Raw genomic sequence first — 12,485 nt, 5'->3', positions numbered from 1 at the left:
TTAGCTTTATGCCTGGCGACTGTTAGAAAGGTGGGGCCCCTGGGCGCACAGTTTTCTTCCCTCTGCCTTCCCAAGCAGGCGGGACCACAGACTGCTTCCAGGACTCCAGGATCCATTCAAAAATTTCACCGTGCTGTTTGTGCGGATTTGAGTCCATCCCCACCCCCACGCCCACCCCACCCCCACGCCCACCCCCAATCCTGCGTGAATCTCTCTGATACAGTGAGAGAAACAGTAGCTGGCTTGGAAGTCCTGCATCAGCCTCCTGGAGCTGAGGAGTCTTAGCTTTTGAAGTATCCTGAGGTTGGAGCGGGGCTTGCCCTTAGTAGATGGGACAGGGGTCCTATCAAGAGTATGCATGGCTCCCACCCTGGCCCGCTTCCATAGGACACCCTCCCTCCCTGCCCACCCCTGGCAATACCTGGCCTGCCTCCTATCTCTGAGACCACAGCTTTGTTTCCTAGTGGAAAGGAGCGGTAGCTCTGGCCAGCGAGGGAGAAGGGGCCTCTGTATCCCAGGAAAGACCCGACTGTTACTGAAAACCAAACTGGCCTGCCTTTTTCATTACCCCCTTGCACTTCTGATCTCCGCTCTTCAGATGCCAAGTTTTAACCCGGAACAAAAGCTGCTGTCGGACTGATTTATACTCCAGATCTGCTTCTGGGGTCTGAAGTGGTTTTCCCCTCCAGGACTACCCCCCTCCCCCCCTTCCCCCCCCTTTAAGTTACCACAGAAACCTCCAGGCCTCCTTCCCTTCGTCCCTGTCCTTTGATCCTGGCTAGGGGTGGTCTCCAGGTACCGCTGGGGCAGTTTCCCCGAGGTTCCTCAGTCCACCTGCCCACTGGAGGACTGCTTGGCTGGAAGGACTTGCCAGCCAGCCAGCACCGCCCAGCAGGCCAAAGCTGCAAGTTACTTCTAGGAGCGCCTGTGGGCGGAGGCTGGCAGTTCTAAGGTGGTGGTGGTTCCGTGTGACTCCCTCCTGCCCCTTTCTTCTGAACTGTGGGGCTCTTGCAGCTTGTTAATCAGCCTTCCAAGCCGCGCCAGGAGACATTTCCTCGGGGTAGGCTCTGCTGGAGCCTGGAAAATAGGAACTGCCTGAAGACTTGGGGTCGCTTCTGTCTGTGAGCTGCTCCTTCCAGTCCAAGGGTTAGGGCCAGAAAGGAGAACGACTTTGGAGCCAAAAGACTGACCACTGTGGTTAGCCCCTGAGAGAACCTTCAGTTTCTTCTCTTGCTGCGCCACCCCCTTCGGGTACAAGTCTCAAAATGGTTTGCCAGCTTTCGTTCCTGTAACTGGAGCGTGGGGGAGCCCCTCAGCCCTTCCAGAGAGCCCATCCCGCCTCAGGGCTGGAAGCCACTCTTGGGGAACACCAGGTGAGTGCAGTTCCCGGTGGCAACGCTTGGAGTCCCTCCCCGCCCTCCCTCCTGCGGGCGCAGTGGCGTAGACCTTGACTCCCAAGCTGCAAGAGTCGCAAAGGGTCCCCAAGCCTCAGTGCTGGGCAAGCAAGGCAGTGGCTCGCAGCCCCCTCCTGGGCGGGCCTTCGCGTCCCGCCCCCGGCCACCACTCTACACCCTCCTCGCCTGACGTCAGGGGGTTGGGGGCGGAGAACGGCAGCAGCAACGGAGAAAGAACCGGCGCCCGGCGCGGTGGAGCGCCGGACCCGGGCTTAGGGGCGCCGAGAGCCGTGTTGGGACCAAGGGGCGGTGGCGCGGGACAGGCTTAGCGTGCTGGCGCAGTCTGGAGCGGCGCGGGGGCTGGGGAGGACGGTGGCCGGAGCCAAAAGCGAGGGCGGCGCCCAGGGATTGGAGCTGCACACAAGAGGTGAGTGAGGCCGGAGCTGTGGGGACCCGGGTCCGCCGCTTTGTCCCCTGGCTTGGGTAGGGGCTGGCGCGCGCGCGCTTGGGGACGGTGTCTGGGGGTGCAGGGCGGGGCGACAGCGCAGACAGCTGTCCGATCCGGGTCCCTCTCGAGTCCGCCTCGAGCTGCCCAGCGGACGATCCCGCACCAAGGCAAGCAGTGCCTGCAGCTCTACTGGCCGGAGCGCGGCGGGAGCCTGAGGGTGCGGGCGGAGCTCGGGGCAGTGGGGGACCCTTGGGCTGTCCAGCGCGCGGTCCGAATCTTTGCCAGGCTCGCGAACTGCTCCGGTTCCCCCCACCTCGACGGAAAGTTAGGGGCGGGCTTGGACCGTGGCCGATGTTGTGGGATCGGATTTCCCTAGCGCGGCCCCCCGCCCTCCCGTTCTGCTCCGGAGGCGGGCTGGCACTGAGAACCAACCCCCTCGCCAGAGCTTGGCCGCTCGGTCCCGCTCTGGATCGCTGCGATCCACGACCGTGTGTGCAAGTGTGGGGCGCAAATCCTGGTCCCGCACCTCTCCATCCCCTTGGCTGTCCGAGTCCCTTGCTTTGGGAAGAGCTGAGGGTTGGGTCACCGCTACGCTGGCAGATTCTCGGAGCGCGCCACCGGGTTTTGACCCCAGCCTAGGGTAATTGGCAGAGAGGAAACTGAGGGTGTGTCAGGGGGGACTGCCCCGGGGAAGGCAGCCCCAGCCCCCCTCCCCGCCCTTCCCGCGCTGAGGTTCTGGGCCGACAGGGGGCGTCCGCAAGCCCGGCTTCGCCACGCTCCCAGCGCTGCCGCTTTGTTTGCATTCAAATCCCTGGAGCTGGGGGAGGGGAGAGCCCACAGTAGGGAGACCGGGACCGGGTCTTGGTTAGGAACCTTTGTTTTGGGGTGCAATCCCCAGATTCTGCATCTCTGTTCCCGGCTCCTAGCGTCTGGATTAGTGGAAATCCGTCCTGTTGGCCTAGTGCAGGGTCCCCGGGGTGCAATCCCGGAGTTAAGAACGTTCGTCAGAGCCGGGGAGGGGAGGGGGGCGCAGCCCTTGACGACCATTCGTGGGCATCCCCCGTTGTCCAGGAGAACCCCGTTCCGGCCTTCCCAACCCATTCCACTTCCCTCCACGATCCCGCCCCCGCCGCTCCCCAGCGAGGAGCTCCCCAGAAGCCTGGAGCCGACTGGTGGCCCGGTCGCCTCTCCGCGGGAGGGTCAGTGTCTCGTAGAAGGCTGTTGGAGAAACAGGACTGGCCCTGGTCATTTCCACGCCCATCCCACCCACTTCCTGCCTCCCTCTTGGGCAACAAAGGGGCCTCGGGAGCTGGGCCCATTCGGTTCCCGGCCCCACTCCTACTCCAGCCCTGCTGATGTGGAACCGGGTTTGGGCTCTGCCCGGCTATTGTCTGCGCTGGGGGAGGGGACAGGCTGGGACGGGAACTCTGCACGCTGCCTGCTTCACCAAGTCCCCCACTGGAGGTCTTTGCCCAACCGGCTGCCCGCGGCTGCTGAATAAGGGGTATATCTCCCCGAATTAGGTCTTGGGGCTGGCCCGAATCCCACTGGTAGCAAGCCCTGTTTTTACGGTTATTGTAAGAAACTCTGAAACCTTTAAGGCCTGAAGGAGCCAAGGAGGGGGGGAGTTCCTCCTTTATTTTTTTCCACACAACTCCCTGTTGAAGAGAGGGGGTAGGGATGGCCTGGAGGCCACAGGCGGCATTTTGATGACTGCCCACGCCTAGTGAGTGCTTGCTGACTAAGTTCCTCTCCTTGCTCGCCTGGGAGACCCCCGGGGCTCGTGGGGGCAGAGGTCAGTTGTAGGAGCAAGGTCTGCTCCAACGCTAAGGGAGCCGGGGAGGTTTGTTCCTGTGTGCGCCCTGTGCTGCTTGTCTCTTGGCGCGATCCCTTTCCGGTCTGGGATGCTGACCCGTTTCTTTTCCTTTAGCAGGGCCGCTGGACTGAAGTGTAGACCCCGGGTGTCTGCCATGGCCCCACACTGGGCTGTCTGGCTGCTGTCAGCAGGGCTGTGGGGCCTGGGCATCGGGGCCGAGATGTGGTGGAACCTTGTGCCCCGGAAGACAGTATCTTCTGGGGGTGAGTGCCTGAAGCATTGGAGGCAGGGCCGGAGGGAGGCCCCGGGACGGGGACAGACTGCTGGGGGAAGGGTGAGGGGGAGTGATGCTTGTTTGAAGGAAGGAACGACTGCTGAGGAATTACCCCCAAGCATGCTACCTTTACACTGATATGTATGGCTGTGGCTTTCTAAGAAACGCGAGTGGCCCCAGGGACCCAGAACTGGTAGCGCGGGTCTAGGCCTGGGCTTTGCCCACTTCTGACACTGGGATAACTTTGTGGGATCTCTTACCACCCCACCCCCACCCCCACCCTCACCCCGACCTGGCTGTCCTGGTGTGCAAGGGAGGTAGTTTCTGAATCAACCTCCCTGTCCCTCACTTCAATTGTCACTCTGGCTTGGAAGCCTAGAGAGAAACCTGAAGCCCAGGGCAAGTGTAAACCTAACCCCGGCTCCAGTCTTCCTAGCTGCCTGTCCTGAGAAGCCCCTTTAAGTCACTCCTAATCGTCTCCCCTGCTGTTCTCACACTGGAGCCTTCTGATGGCTCGGAGTGGTGGGCTCATAGCAGCGCGTGTGCTTCATGGGGGAGGAGGCAGGGCCCACCGGAGAGCTCCCCTTTGCACGCGCGCGCGTGCACACCTGTATGAAGAGGTGGTGATGTCAGGTGTTTGTATCACCTCTGTGCTCTTGGGACATGAGCTCACCTCCCACAGGCTGCTCTCAGCTGCTATTAAAGCCCCTCCCGTGCCGACCCAACTCTCACCGGTCAGTCACTGCCTCCCAAGCCCGAAGCTGGCTTCCGTGGGGATCCAGTGGACAGGTGTGCGGTACACGGGCTTCTGACAGATTACATGACTATATGTATGATCATGCCCTACAAGGTGCTGGATGGCAGCACACGTTCCGGTTCCGGGGCTCCAACACCACCTCTGAGTCTCTGGTTCCTTTGATCTCCCAGTCCTAACCGCTTCCTCCTTCTCCACACGCCACCTTGCCAGTCCCCTGTGTGCGTGCGTGCGTGCGTGCGTGCGTGCGTGCGTCTCTGGAAGCCTGGATTGGCGCCTGCTGGGGTGAATGGCTTCTTAGACATGGAATGCCCACTGACGCACTAGATCCGCCACCAGGGTCCGGCTAGACCCTGCCATGGTCAGCAAGTAGCAGAGCAGGAAATGGCAACCGAGGAAGCTGGGATGGGGTGGGGGGCGGTGTCCAGCTCTGTGCCTGAGGTACCGCTGACCCTGAGAGTCATCAGTCAGATGGCTTCCTCTGGCCGGAAGCTTTGGCTGAGATATCCTTCCTTCCTTCCCCATTACCAGCCTCGATTGCCTCCTCCCCTGCTGAAGAAGGGCTTTGGAAGTCTGGGTGGGATGGAGCTGTCGAGCCAAAAGGCTATTCAGAAAAAGTCCTTTATGGCCCGTAGGGGTTTGACTGTCGTGTGTGTGTGTGTGTGTGTGTGTGTGTGTGTGTGTGTGTGTGTGTGTGTGTGTTGCTAGCTTTTGTGGAGAATCCTGGTGATGAGGCCCAGGGGATCCTTGGACAAAAGGAAGATTGATGGATTCCTGGAACCCCAGGGAGGATGACATCCGCCCTGCTCACCCCCACCTTGTTCTATGCCCTGTTTCTGCAGAGCTAGTCACAGTAGTGAGGCGGTTCTCCCAGACTGGCATTCAGGACTTCCTGACCCTGACCCTGACAGAACGTTCTGGCCTTTTATACGTGGGGGCCCGAGAGGCCCTGTTTGCCTTCAGTGTAGAGGCTCTGGAGCTGCAAGGAGTGGTGAGAGGTGGGGCAGTGGGAGGCGCTCAGAGGGGAGGGGAAAGGACTCAGGGGGCGTGGCCTGCGCAGGCTGTCCCTTGCCCAGAGGTCTCTCCTGGTGTCAGGATTAGCAATTGCTTTCTGCCCTGGCTCCTGGTTTCTGCCAGTTGGGTGGTTTGGGGCTTCTCTCAGAATGGGGACCGTGTTGGTTACTGTCAGTTGGGGTGGTTTGAGACTTCTATGAAAATTGGGACCAGGTTGGTTTCTGTCAGTTGAGGTGGTTTGGGACTTCTATCAGAACCGAGACCAGATGTCACCCATGGTGTAGCTCGAGGGGTGTTTGTGGCACACACTTAGCGCATGCCTGTGACACTGCTGATATGCCCTGTCCCATCCCCAGATCTCCTGGGAGGCTCCAGCTGAGAAGAAAATCGAATGCACCCAGAAAGGGAAGAGCAACCAGGTGGGTGCTTCCCCTGCCAGGCCCTCGTGGGATGCGGGCTTCAGCCTGGACTCTGTGGTCTCCCCTCTCTGGCTCTTGGGTCTCCCTAACCTGTATACCTTTCTCCCCAAAGACCGAGTGCTTCAACTTCATCCGCTTCCTTCAGCCGTACAACGCCTCCCATCTGTACGTCTGTGGCACCTATGCCTTCCAGCCCAAGTGCACCTACATCGTGAGTGTTGCCCCTCCTCCGGTGTGCCCCTCAGCCACCTCGGCGACCTCCTTCCTTGGCCTCTCGGGCCATGATATTTTCATTCAGATTGTGTGGGGGGCCCACACTAACACCCGTCTCTCATTTGTCCCGCCTCTAGAACATGCTCACGTTCACCTTGGATCGTGCAGAATTTGAGGACGGGAAGGGTAAATGCCCGTATGACCCAGCTAAGGGCCACACTGGACTCCTTGTGGGTGAGTGGTTGTGGCCTGCACAGGCGGGACAAATCCGGGACTCTGTCAGTCACACTCTAGATACTTGTCTTCAGAGTCCATCTCTACCTCAGGTTCTGAGCTTCTTTGACCCTCCCTGTCTCCTGTAGACGGTGAGCTGTACTCGGCCACACTCAATAACTTCCTGGGCACGGAGCCGGTTATCCTTCGATACATGGGACCCCACCACTCCATCAAGACAGAATACCTGGCCTTTTGGCTGAATGGTGAGCGCTGGATGGGATTGGGGAAGCCATGAGAGGAAGGGGCCCCGAGGGCCCGGGGACTCTGCCACTGACCCTCCCTGCTTTGTCCCAGAACCCCATTTTGTAGGCTCCGCCTTTGTCCCTGAGAGTGTGGGGAGCTTCACGGGAGACGATGACAAGATCTACTTCTTCTTCAGTGAGCGGGCAGTGGAGTATGACTGCTACTCCGAGCAGGTGGTGGCTCGCGTGGCCCGCGTCTGTAAGGTACCAGGTTCCGCAGCGGTGGGCGGGCGGCGGGAGCCCTCAGGGCCTGGCAGGGACTGACCAGCCGTGTCTCCTTGCCATCTGCCAGGGCGACATGGGGGGAGCTCGGACCCTGCAGAAGAAATGGACAACCTTCCTGAAGGCTCGGTTGGTGTGCTCGGCCCCGGACTGGAAGGTCTACTTCAACCAGCTGCGGGCGGTGCACACCCTGCGGGGCGCCTCTTGGCACAACACCACCTTCTTCGCGGTTTTTCAAGCGCGATGGTAAGCCGGCTGTGGGGTAGCCGGGGAGCAGGGAGGGAGGAGCAGGTGGTCAGGTCAGAGGGGGATGGTGTGTGGGTGTGAGGGCCTGCATGGGCGTCTGGAGGAAGCCCAGCGGGTCAGTGCCCGGCAGCCAAGATGACTCTGCGCCTGCTCTTTGTAAAGCTCTGTGGGGGAAGGTGAGCAGAACGCTGCCTCCGGTGCTACCTCAGAGCTAGCTCATGGTCATGACTGCTCCATACCAAGCCTTGCCCTTCCTACCTTTTCCTCTGGAGCTGGGTACACGGTGGGAGCACGTAGGCACTCAACCTGACTTCTGAGGGCGGGCCTTCTTTAACAGGGGCGATATGGACCTGTCTGCAGTCTGTGAGTACCAGTTGGAACAGATCCAGCAGGTGTTTGAGGGTCCCTACAAGGAATACAGCGAGCAGGCCCAGAAGTGGGCGCGCTATACTGACCCAGTCCCCAGTCCTCGGCCCGGTTCGGTGAGTTTTCAGCATGGGGATGTGCTGCCGACATCAGACAGTTCCAAGACCCCTGCTCATTTAGCAGTTGACTGACAGCCGTCCTCCCCACGCCCCTTCCCTCTCCCCGACACAGTGTATCAACAACTGGCACCGAGACAATGGCTACACCAGTTCTCTGGAGCTACCCGACAACACCCTCAACTTCATCAAGAAGCACCCGCTGATGGAGGACCAGGTGAAGCCAAGGTTGGGCCGCCCCCTACTTGTGAAGAAGAACACGAACTTCACACACGTGGTAGCCGACAGGGTCCCAGGGCTTGATGGCGCCACCTATACTGTGCTGTTCATTGGTACAGGTGAGCGCTTCAGGTGTGCCCAAGGTCGGGAGCCTGGGGAGACCCTGTGGCGCCATCCCTCATTGGCATATTCCCATCCCTCATTTGCATATTCCCATCACTCATTTGCATATTCCCATCACTCATTTGCATATTCCCATCCCTCTCCTCTCCAGGAGACGGGTGGCTGCTGAAAGCTGTGAGCCTGGGGCCCTGGATCCACATGGTGGAGGAGCTGCAGGTGTTTGACAAGGAGCCAGTGGAAAGTCTGGTGCTATCTCAGAGCAAGGTAGTGAGATGGGCCACACGCACCACCGTCCATCTTGCACCCAGTCTCTCTGCCGTCCATAGTTGGGCTCATGTGATTGGCCAGCTCTGAACCTCCCCACATATCTCAGCTCTCGAGAATTCCCGGAACCTGTCCTCCGACGCCTCTCATACAGAGCCAGACCCTGTGGGGTCCCCATTCCCAGAATCTAGCCTTGGCAAACTCCCTCCTGTTCTCTTCAGGCCCTTCCTGTGGAGCTGGGGCTCTGTCTGCAGTCCCTCCTCAGTCAAGACGTTTTGGTTGCCAGGCACCAGGGACATCCGTTTCCTTTTAGTCTCCAGTGCGTGTCTGAGTCAGGCTCCCTCTGGCCCCTGGCTCATTTACTTAACGTGTTCACTTTTTTTTTAACCTTTATGCAAAACTGTCATATTCACTTCACCCTCTGGATTCTGATTTGCTTGCCCCTTACCAGCTGCTGTGACACAGAGTTGCTTCCCAGAACGCTGAATAATGAGATGGCAGCAAGGGAGCTGTGGGGCTGAGCAAACCTACGGATTGGCAGTCTCCATTCACACAGGGGAAGCCTGCCTTAGACACTGCTGTGCGGGGCTCCTGGCACGGGGGAAACCGAGTTTTCGGTCCCGTGTGTGAGCGAGCGAGCGAGCCTACACAGCTCAGCCTCACAGCTCCACCGGCCGCCCCTGTCTAATAAGGTCATGGCTGTGAAGTGATTAGGATTTGTCGTAAGCTCTCATCAAATTTGTTCCCCTGGCCTGGATTTTTCCTCTGCTGCCTTCTTCCTTGTGTTGATGCTCTCCTGATTCATCTCAGCCATCCCCCAGCCCCAGGCGTGGTGTGGCTCACCCTCTGCCTTCTTTTCCTGCAGAAGGTGCTCTTCGCCGGCTCCCGCTCCCAACTGGTCCAGCTGTCATTGGCGGACTGCGCAAAGTACCGTTTCTGTGTAGACTGTGTCCTCGCCAGGGACCCCTACTGTGCCTGGAATGTCAACACCAGCCGCTGTGTGGCCACCACCAGTGGTCACTCGGGGTGAGTCAGTCTTCTCTGAGTGTCAGGGCCAGGAAGGGAGGCAGAGGTGGTTGGAGTTGGGCCACTGATGTCACTTCCCTTCCCTATCAGGTCCCTTCTGGTCCAACACGTAGCAAACTTGGACACTTCAAAGATGTGTAACCAGTATGGCATTAAAAAAGGTAAGCTGTTTTTCTTTTGTTCCCTCATTTCGGGGATGGGCCCCTGAATCACAGCCAGACGTAGCACATCTCCTCACTGTGGGGCCTGGAGTTCCTGTGTTAACACTCGGTTCTCTCTCATTTCCGGCTCTGCAGTCAGACCTATTCCCAAAAACATCACCGTTGTGTCAGGCACAGACCTGGTCCTCCCCTGCCACCTCTCATCCAATTTGGCCCATGCCCACTGGACCTTCAGAGGCCGGGACCTGCCCGCAGAACAACCTGGCTCCTTCCTTTATGACGCGGGACTCCAGGCGCTGGTGGTGATGGCCGCCCAGTCCCGCCACTCTGGACCCTACCATTGCTACTCAGAAGAGCAGGGGACAAGGCTGGCTGCAGAAAGCTACCTCGTGGCAGTCGTGGCCGGCTCGTCGGTGACCCTGGAAGCACGGGCTCCCTTGGAAAACCTGGGGCTCGTGTGGCTAGCTGTGGTGGCCCTGGGGGCTGTGTGCCTGGTGCTCCTGCTGTTGGTCCTCTCACTCCGCCGGCGACTGCGAGAAGAACTAGAAAAGGGCACCAAGGCATCTGAGAGGACACTGGTGTACCCCCTGGAACTGCCCAAGGAGCCCGCCAGCCCCCCCTTCCGCCCCGGCCCCGAAACCGACGAGAAACTTTGGGATCCTGTCGGGTACTACTATTCCGACGGCTCTCTCAAGATTGTGCCCGGTCACGCCCGGTGCCAGGCTGGGGGTGGGCCCCCTTCCCCACCTCCTGGCATACCTGGCCAGCCCCTGCCTTCTCCAACTCGGCTCCACCTAGGAGGTGGTCGGAACTCAAATGCCAACGGTTATGTGCGCTTACAGTTGGGCGGAGAGGACCGAGGAGGGTCTGGGCACCCCCTGCCTGAGCTCGCCGATGAATTACGACGGAAACTGCAGCAGCGCCAGCCGCTGCCTGACTCCAACCCAGAGGAGTCTTCAGTATGAGGGAAGCCCCCCACCTCCTTGGCAGGGGGGTCTCATGGGAGGTGCACTCTTAACTTTTGCACAGGCACCAGCTACCTCAGGGACATGGCGGGGGCACTTGCTCTGCCTGGGACAGACACTGCTCAGCATCTGCCCGGCCGTGAGGACCTGCTCAGCATGGGCACTGCCACTTGGTGTGGCTCGCCAGGACGTCAGCCTCACGGGAGACACACCCTCCTCAGTGAATTTCAGACAGACCCCAGCAGCCAAAACTTTGCAAGGAAGAGGTTTCAAGATGTGGGTGTGTTTGTGCATATATGTGTTGGTGTGCGTATGGAGGTGTGTGTGTGTGTGTGTGTGTGTGTATGTGTGTGTGTTACTTTCCTGTCTCTGTCAAGTCTTCCCTTGGCCTGGGGTCCTCCTGGTTGAGTCTTTGGAGCTATGAAGGGGAAGGGGGTCATAGCACTTTGCCTCTCTCAGCCCCAGCTGTCCCGAGCTTGGGACAGTGGTGTACATATGGGGATGGGATGGACAGGGTGTTGTACCCCTTTTGGGGGAGTGCGGGACTCGGGGGTGGGCCTAGGCCTGCTCCTAGGGCTGTGAATGTTTTCAGGGCGGGGGTTGGGGGTGGAGATGGGACCTCCTGCTTCAGGGGGAAGGGTGGGCAGGGCCTCCCACTTACCCTCTGGGTTTGGTGGTATTTTCTATTTGCGCTCTTCTGACAGGGCCGGGAAGGGTTATGGCGGGAGGGAAGGGAGCAGGTGGGCATGCCGTGGATACTGGCCTCTCCTCTCCCAGCTCTGGGAAAAGGGCTAACAGTGTAACTTATTGTGTCCCCACATATTTATTTGTTGTAAATATTTGAGTATTTTTATATTGACAAATAAAATGGAGAAAATGAAACTTAATCCCCGCCTTACAGATATTTTGACTCAAACCCACTTACTGACCTAAGAGGGATCATCTTTTGGCCCCGGGGGCCACCATGGTCTTCATGCTTGTGGGTGTCTCATCTCTGGAGCGCTCAGCTGAGACTCAAGTCTTCCCACAGTGGTGCCTATGGGACTGGGAACCAGAGCAGGGTTGCATCCCCTTGGGAGCTGGGCTTGGCCTGGTGCCACAGGGAAACCAGGCAGCACATTCGGGAAGAGGAGGAGAAGGGACTAGCCTTCCCAGAACTCTAGGGCGGGTGAGCAGGGCGTGAGGGGCGGAAGGAGAGGTCCTCCTAGAAGCTTCTCGGGTAGTGTGGACAGTGTCTTTATAAAGGTGGGGGCTAGGACAAGTTCAGTGGGAGGGGGGACGACTTGTAGCTTTTTATGAAGAATGCTAATCTCAAATGTCCTGTCTATGTAGGGATAGTCCCCTATTGCCACCCAGTCAGTTTCAAGCTCTTGTCTTAGGGAGTGGTGTAGGCCCAGATGTTCCTGGGAAAAACAATAGGCCCAGCCTGGATTCATTTTTGAGTGCCCTTGAAGAGAGTTGCCTGGCAATTGGATTTCAGAAAGGAAAATAGGAAAGAAAAAAAAAAGACGTTTTAAGATTTTGGGTTGTGCTAAAAATTCCATGCTGGTTGTTGACTGCAATTTGGACACACCTGGTTTAGATCAATCTAACCAGTGAATTGGAACAGAGACCAAGACAGTGAGCTCTTCTCCCCTCCCACCTAGGCTGCTCCCCGCCCCCGCCCCCCCTATACACTTGGATGCCCCTTGAGCAGGCTGCTGTTTCCCTGAGTGTAGGTCAGAAGGCTGTGTTCCCCTTAGCTCAGTTGTTTGTCAGCTGGATGTTGGCAACCAGCGCCCACTGAGGGGGCAGAGGGTTAAGGACAAAGGTGGCCTGCCGGGTTCTGCTTCCTCAGGGTCCTCAGGCCACCTGCTTCCCGATGGATTGCTAAAGAAGGAGGAGCAGAGTCCATGGATGGCCTACGGCTCAGGTGATGCTCGGAAAA

General features: G+C 58.9%; 1 protein-coding gene across 5 annotated transcripts; it reads left to right on the top strand.

Annotated features, from left to right (window-relative positions):
- The first annotated feature begins 987 nt into the window (after positions 1 to 987).
- Positions 988 to 11,445, top strand: Sema4c (semaphorin 4C). Of its 5 annotated transcripts, none has more exons than XM_052192970.1 (15): positions 988 to 1,373; positions 3,773 to 3,921; positions 5,529 to 5,677; positions 6,057 to 6,119; positions 6,232 to 6,330; positions 6,470 to 6,566; positions 6,695 to 6,811; positions 6,903 to 7,054; positions 7,143 to 7,318; positions 7,656 to 7,800; positions 7,916 to 8,138; positions 8,294 to 8,406; positions 9,272 to 9,432; positions 9,523 to 9,593; positions 9,729 to 11,445. In XM_052192970.1, the coding sequence occupies exons 2-15, from the start codon at positions 3,813 to 3,815 to the stop codon at positions 10,556 to 10,558; spliced, it is 2,505 nt and encodes an 834-aa protein (XP_052048930.1). In that variant the 5' UTR covers positions 988 to 1,373; positions 3,773 to 3,812; the 3' UTR covers positions 10,559 to 11,445. The 5 variants fall into 5 exon arrangements, with proteins under 5 accessions (XP_052048930.1, XP_052048928.1, XP_052048929.1 ...); XM_052192968.1 differs by lacking the exon at positions 988 to 1,373 and adding an exon at positions 1,731 to 1,821; XM_052192969.1 differs by lacking the exon at positions 988 to 1,373 and adding an exon at positions 1,737 to 1,821 and having other exon boundaries at positions 3,776 to 3,921.
- The last annotated feature ends 1,040 nt before the right edge of the window (positions 11,446 to 12,485 follow it).

Source organism: Apodemus sylvaticus, chromosome 9 (genome assembly GCF_947179515.1).
Source record: "Apodemus sylvaticus chromosome 9, mApoSyl1.1, whole genome shotgun sequence".
Lineage (NCBI taxonomy): Eukaryota > Metazoa > Chordata > Mammalia > Rodentia > Muridae > Apodemus > Apodemus sylvaticus.
The sequence above is the reverse complement of the archived record's forward strand: the minus strand, read 5'-3'. Positions and strand labels throughout refer to the sequence as shown.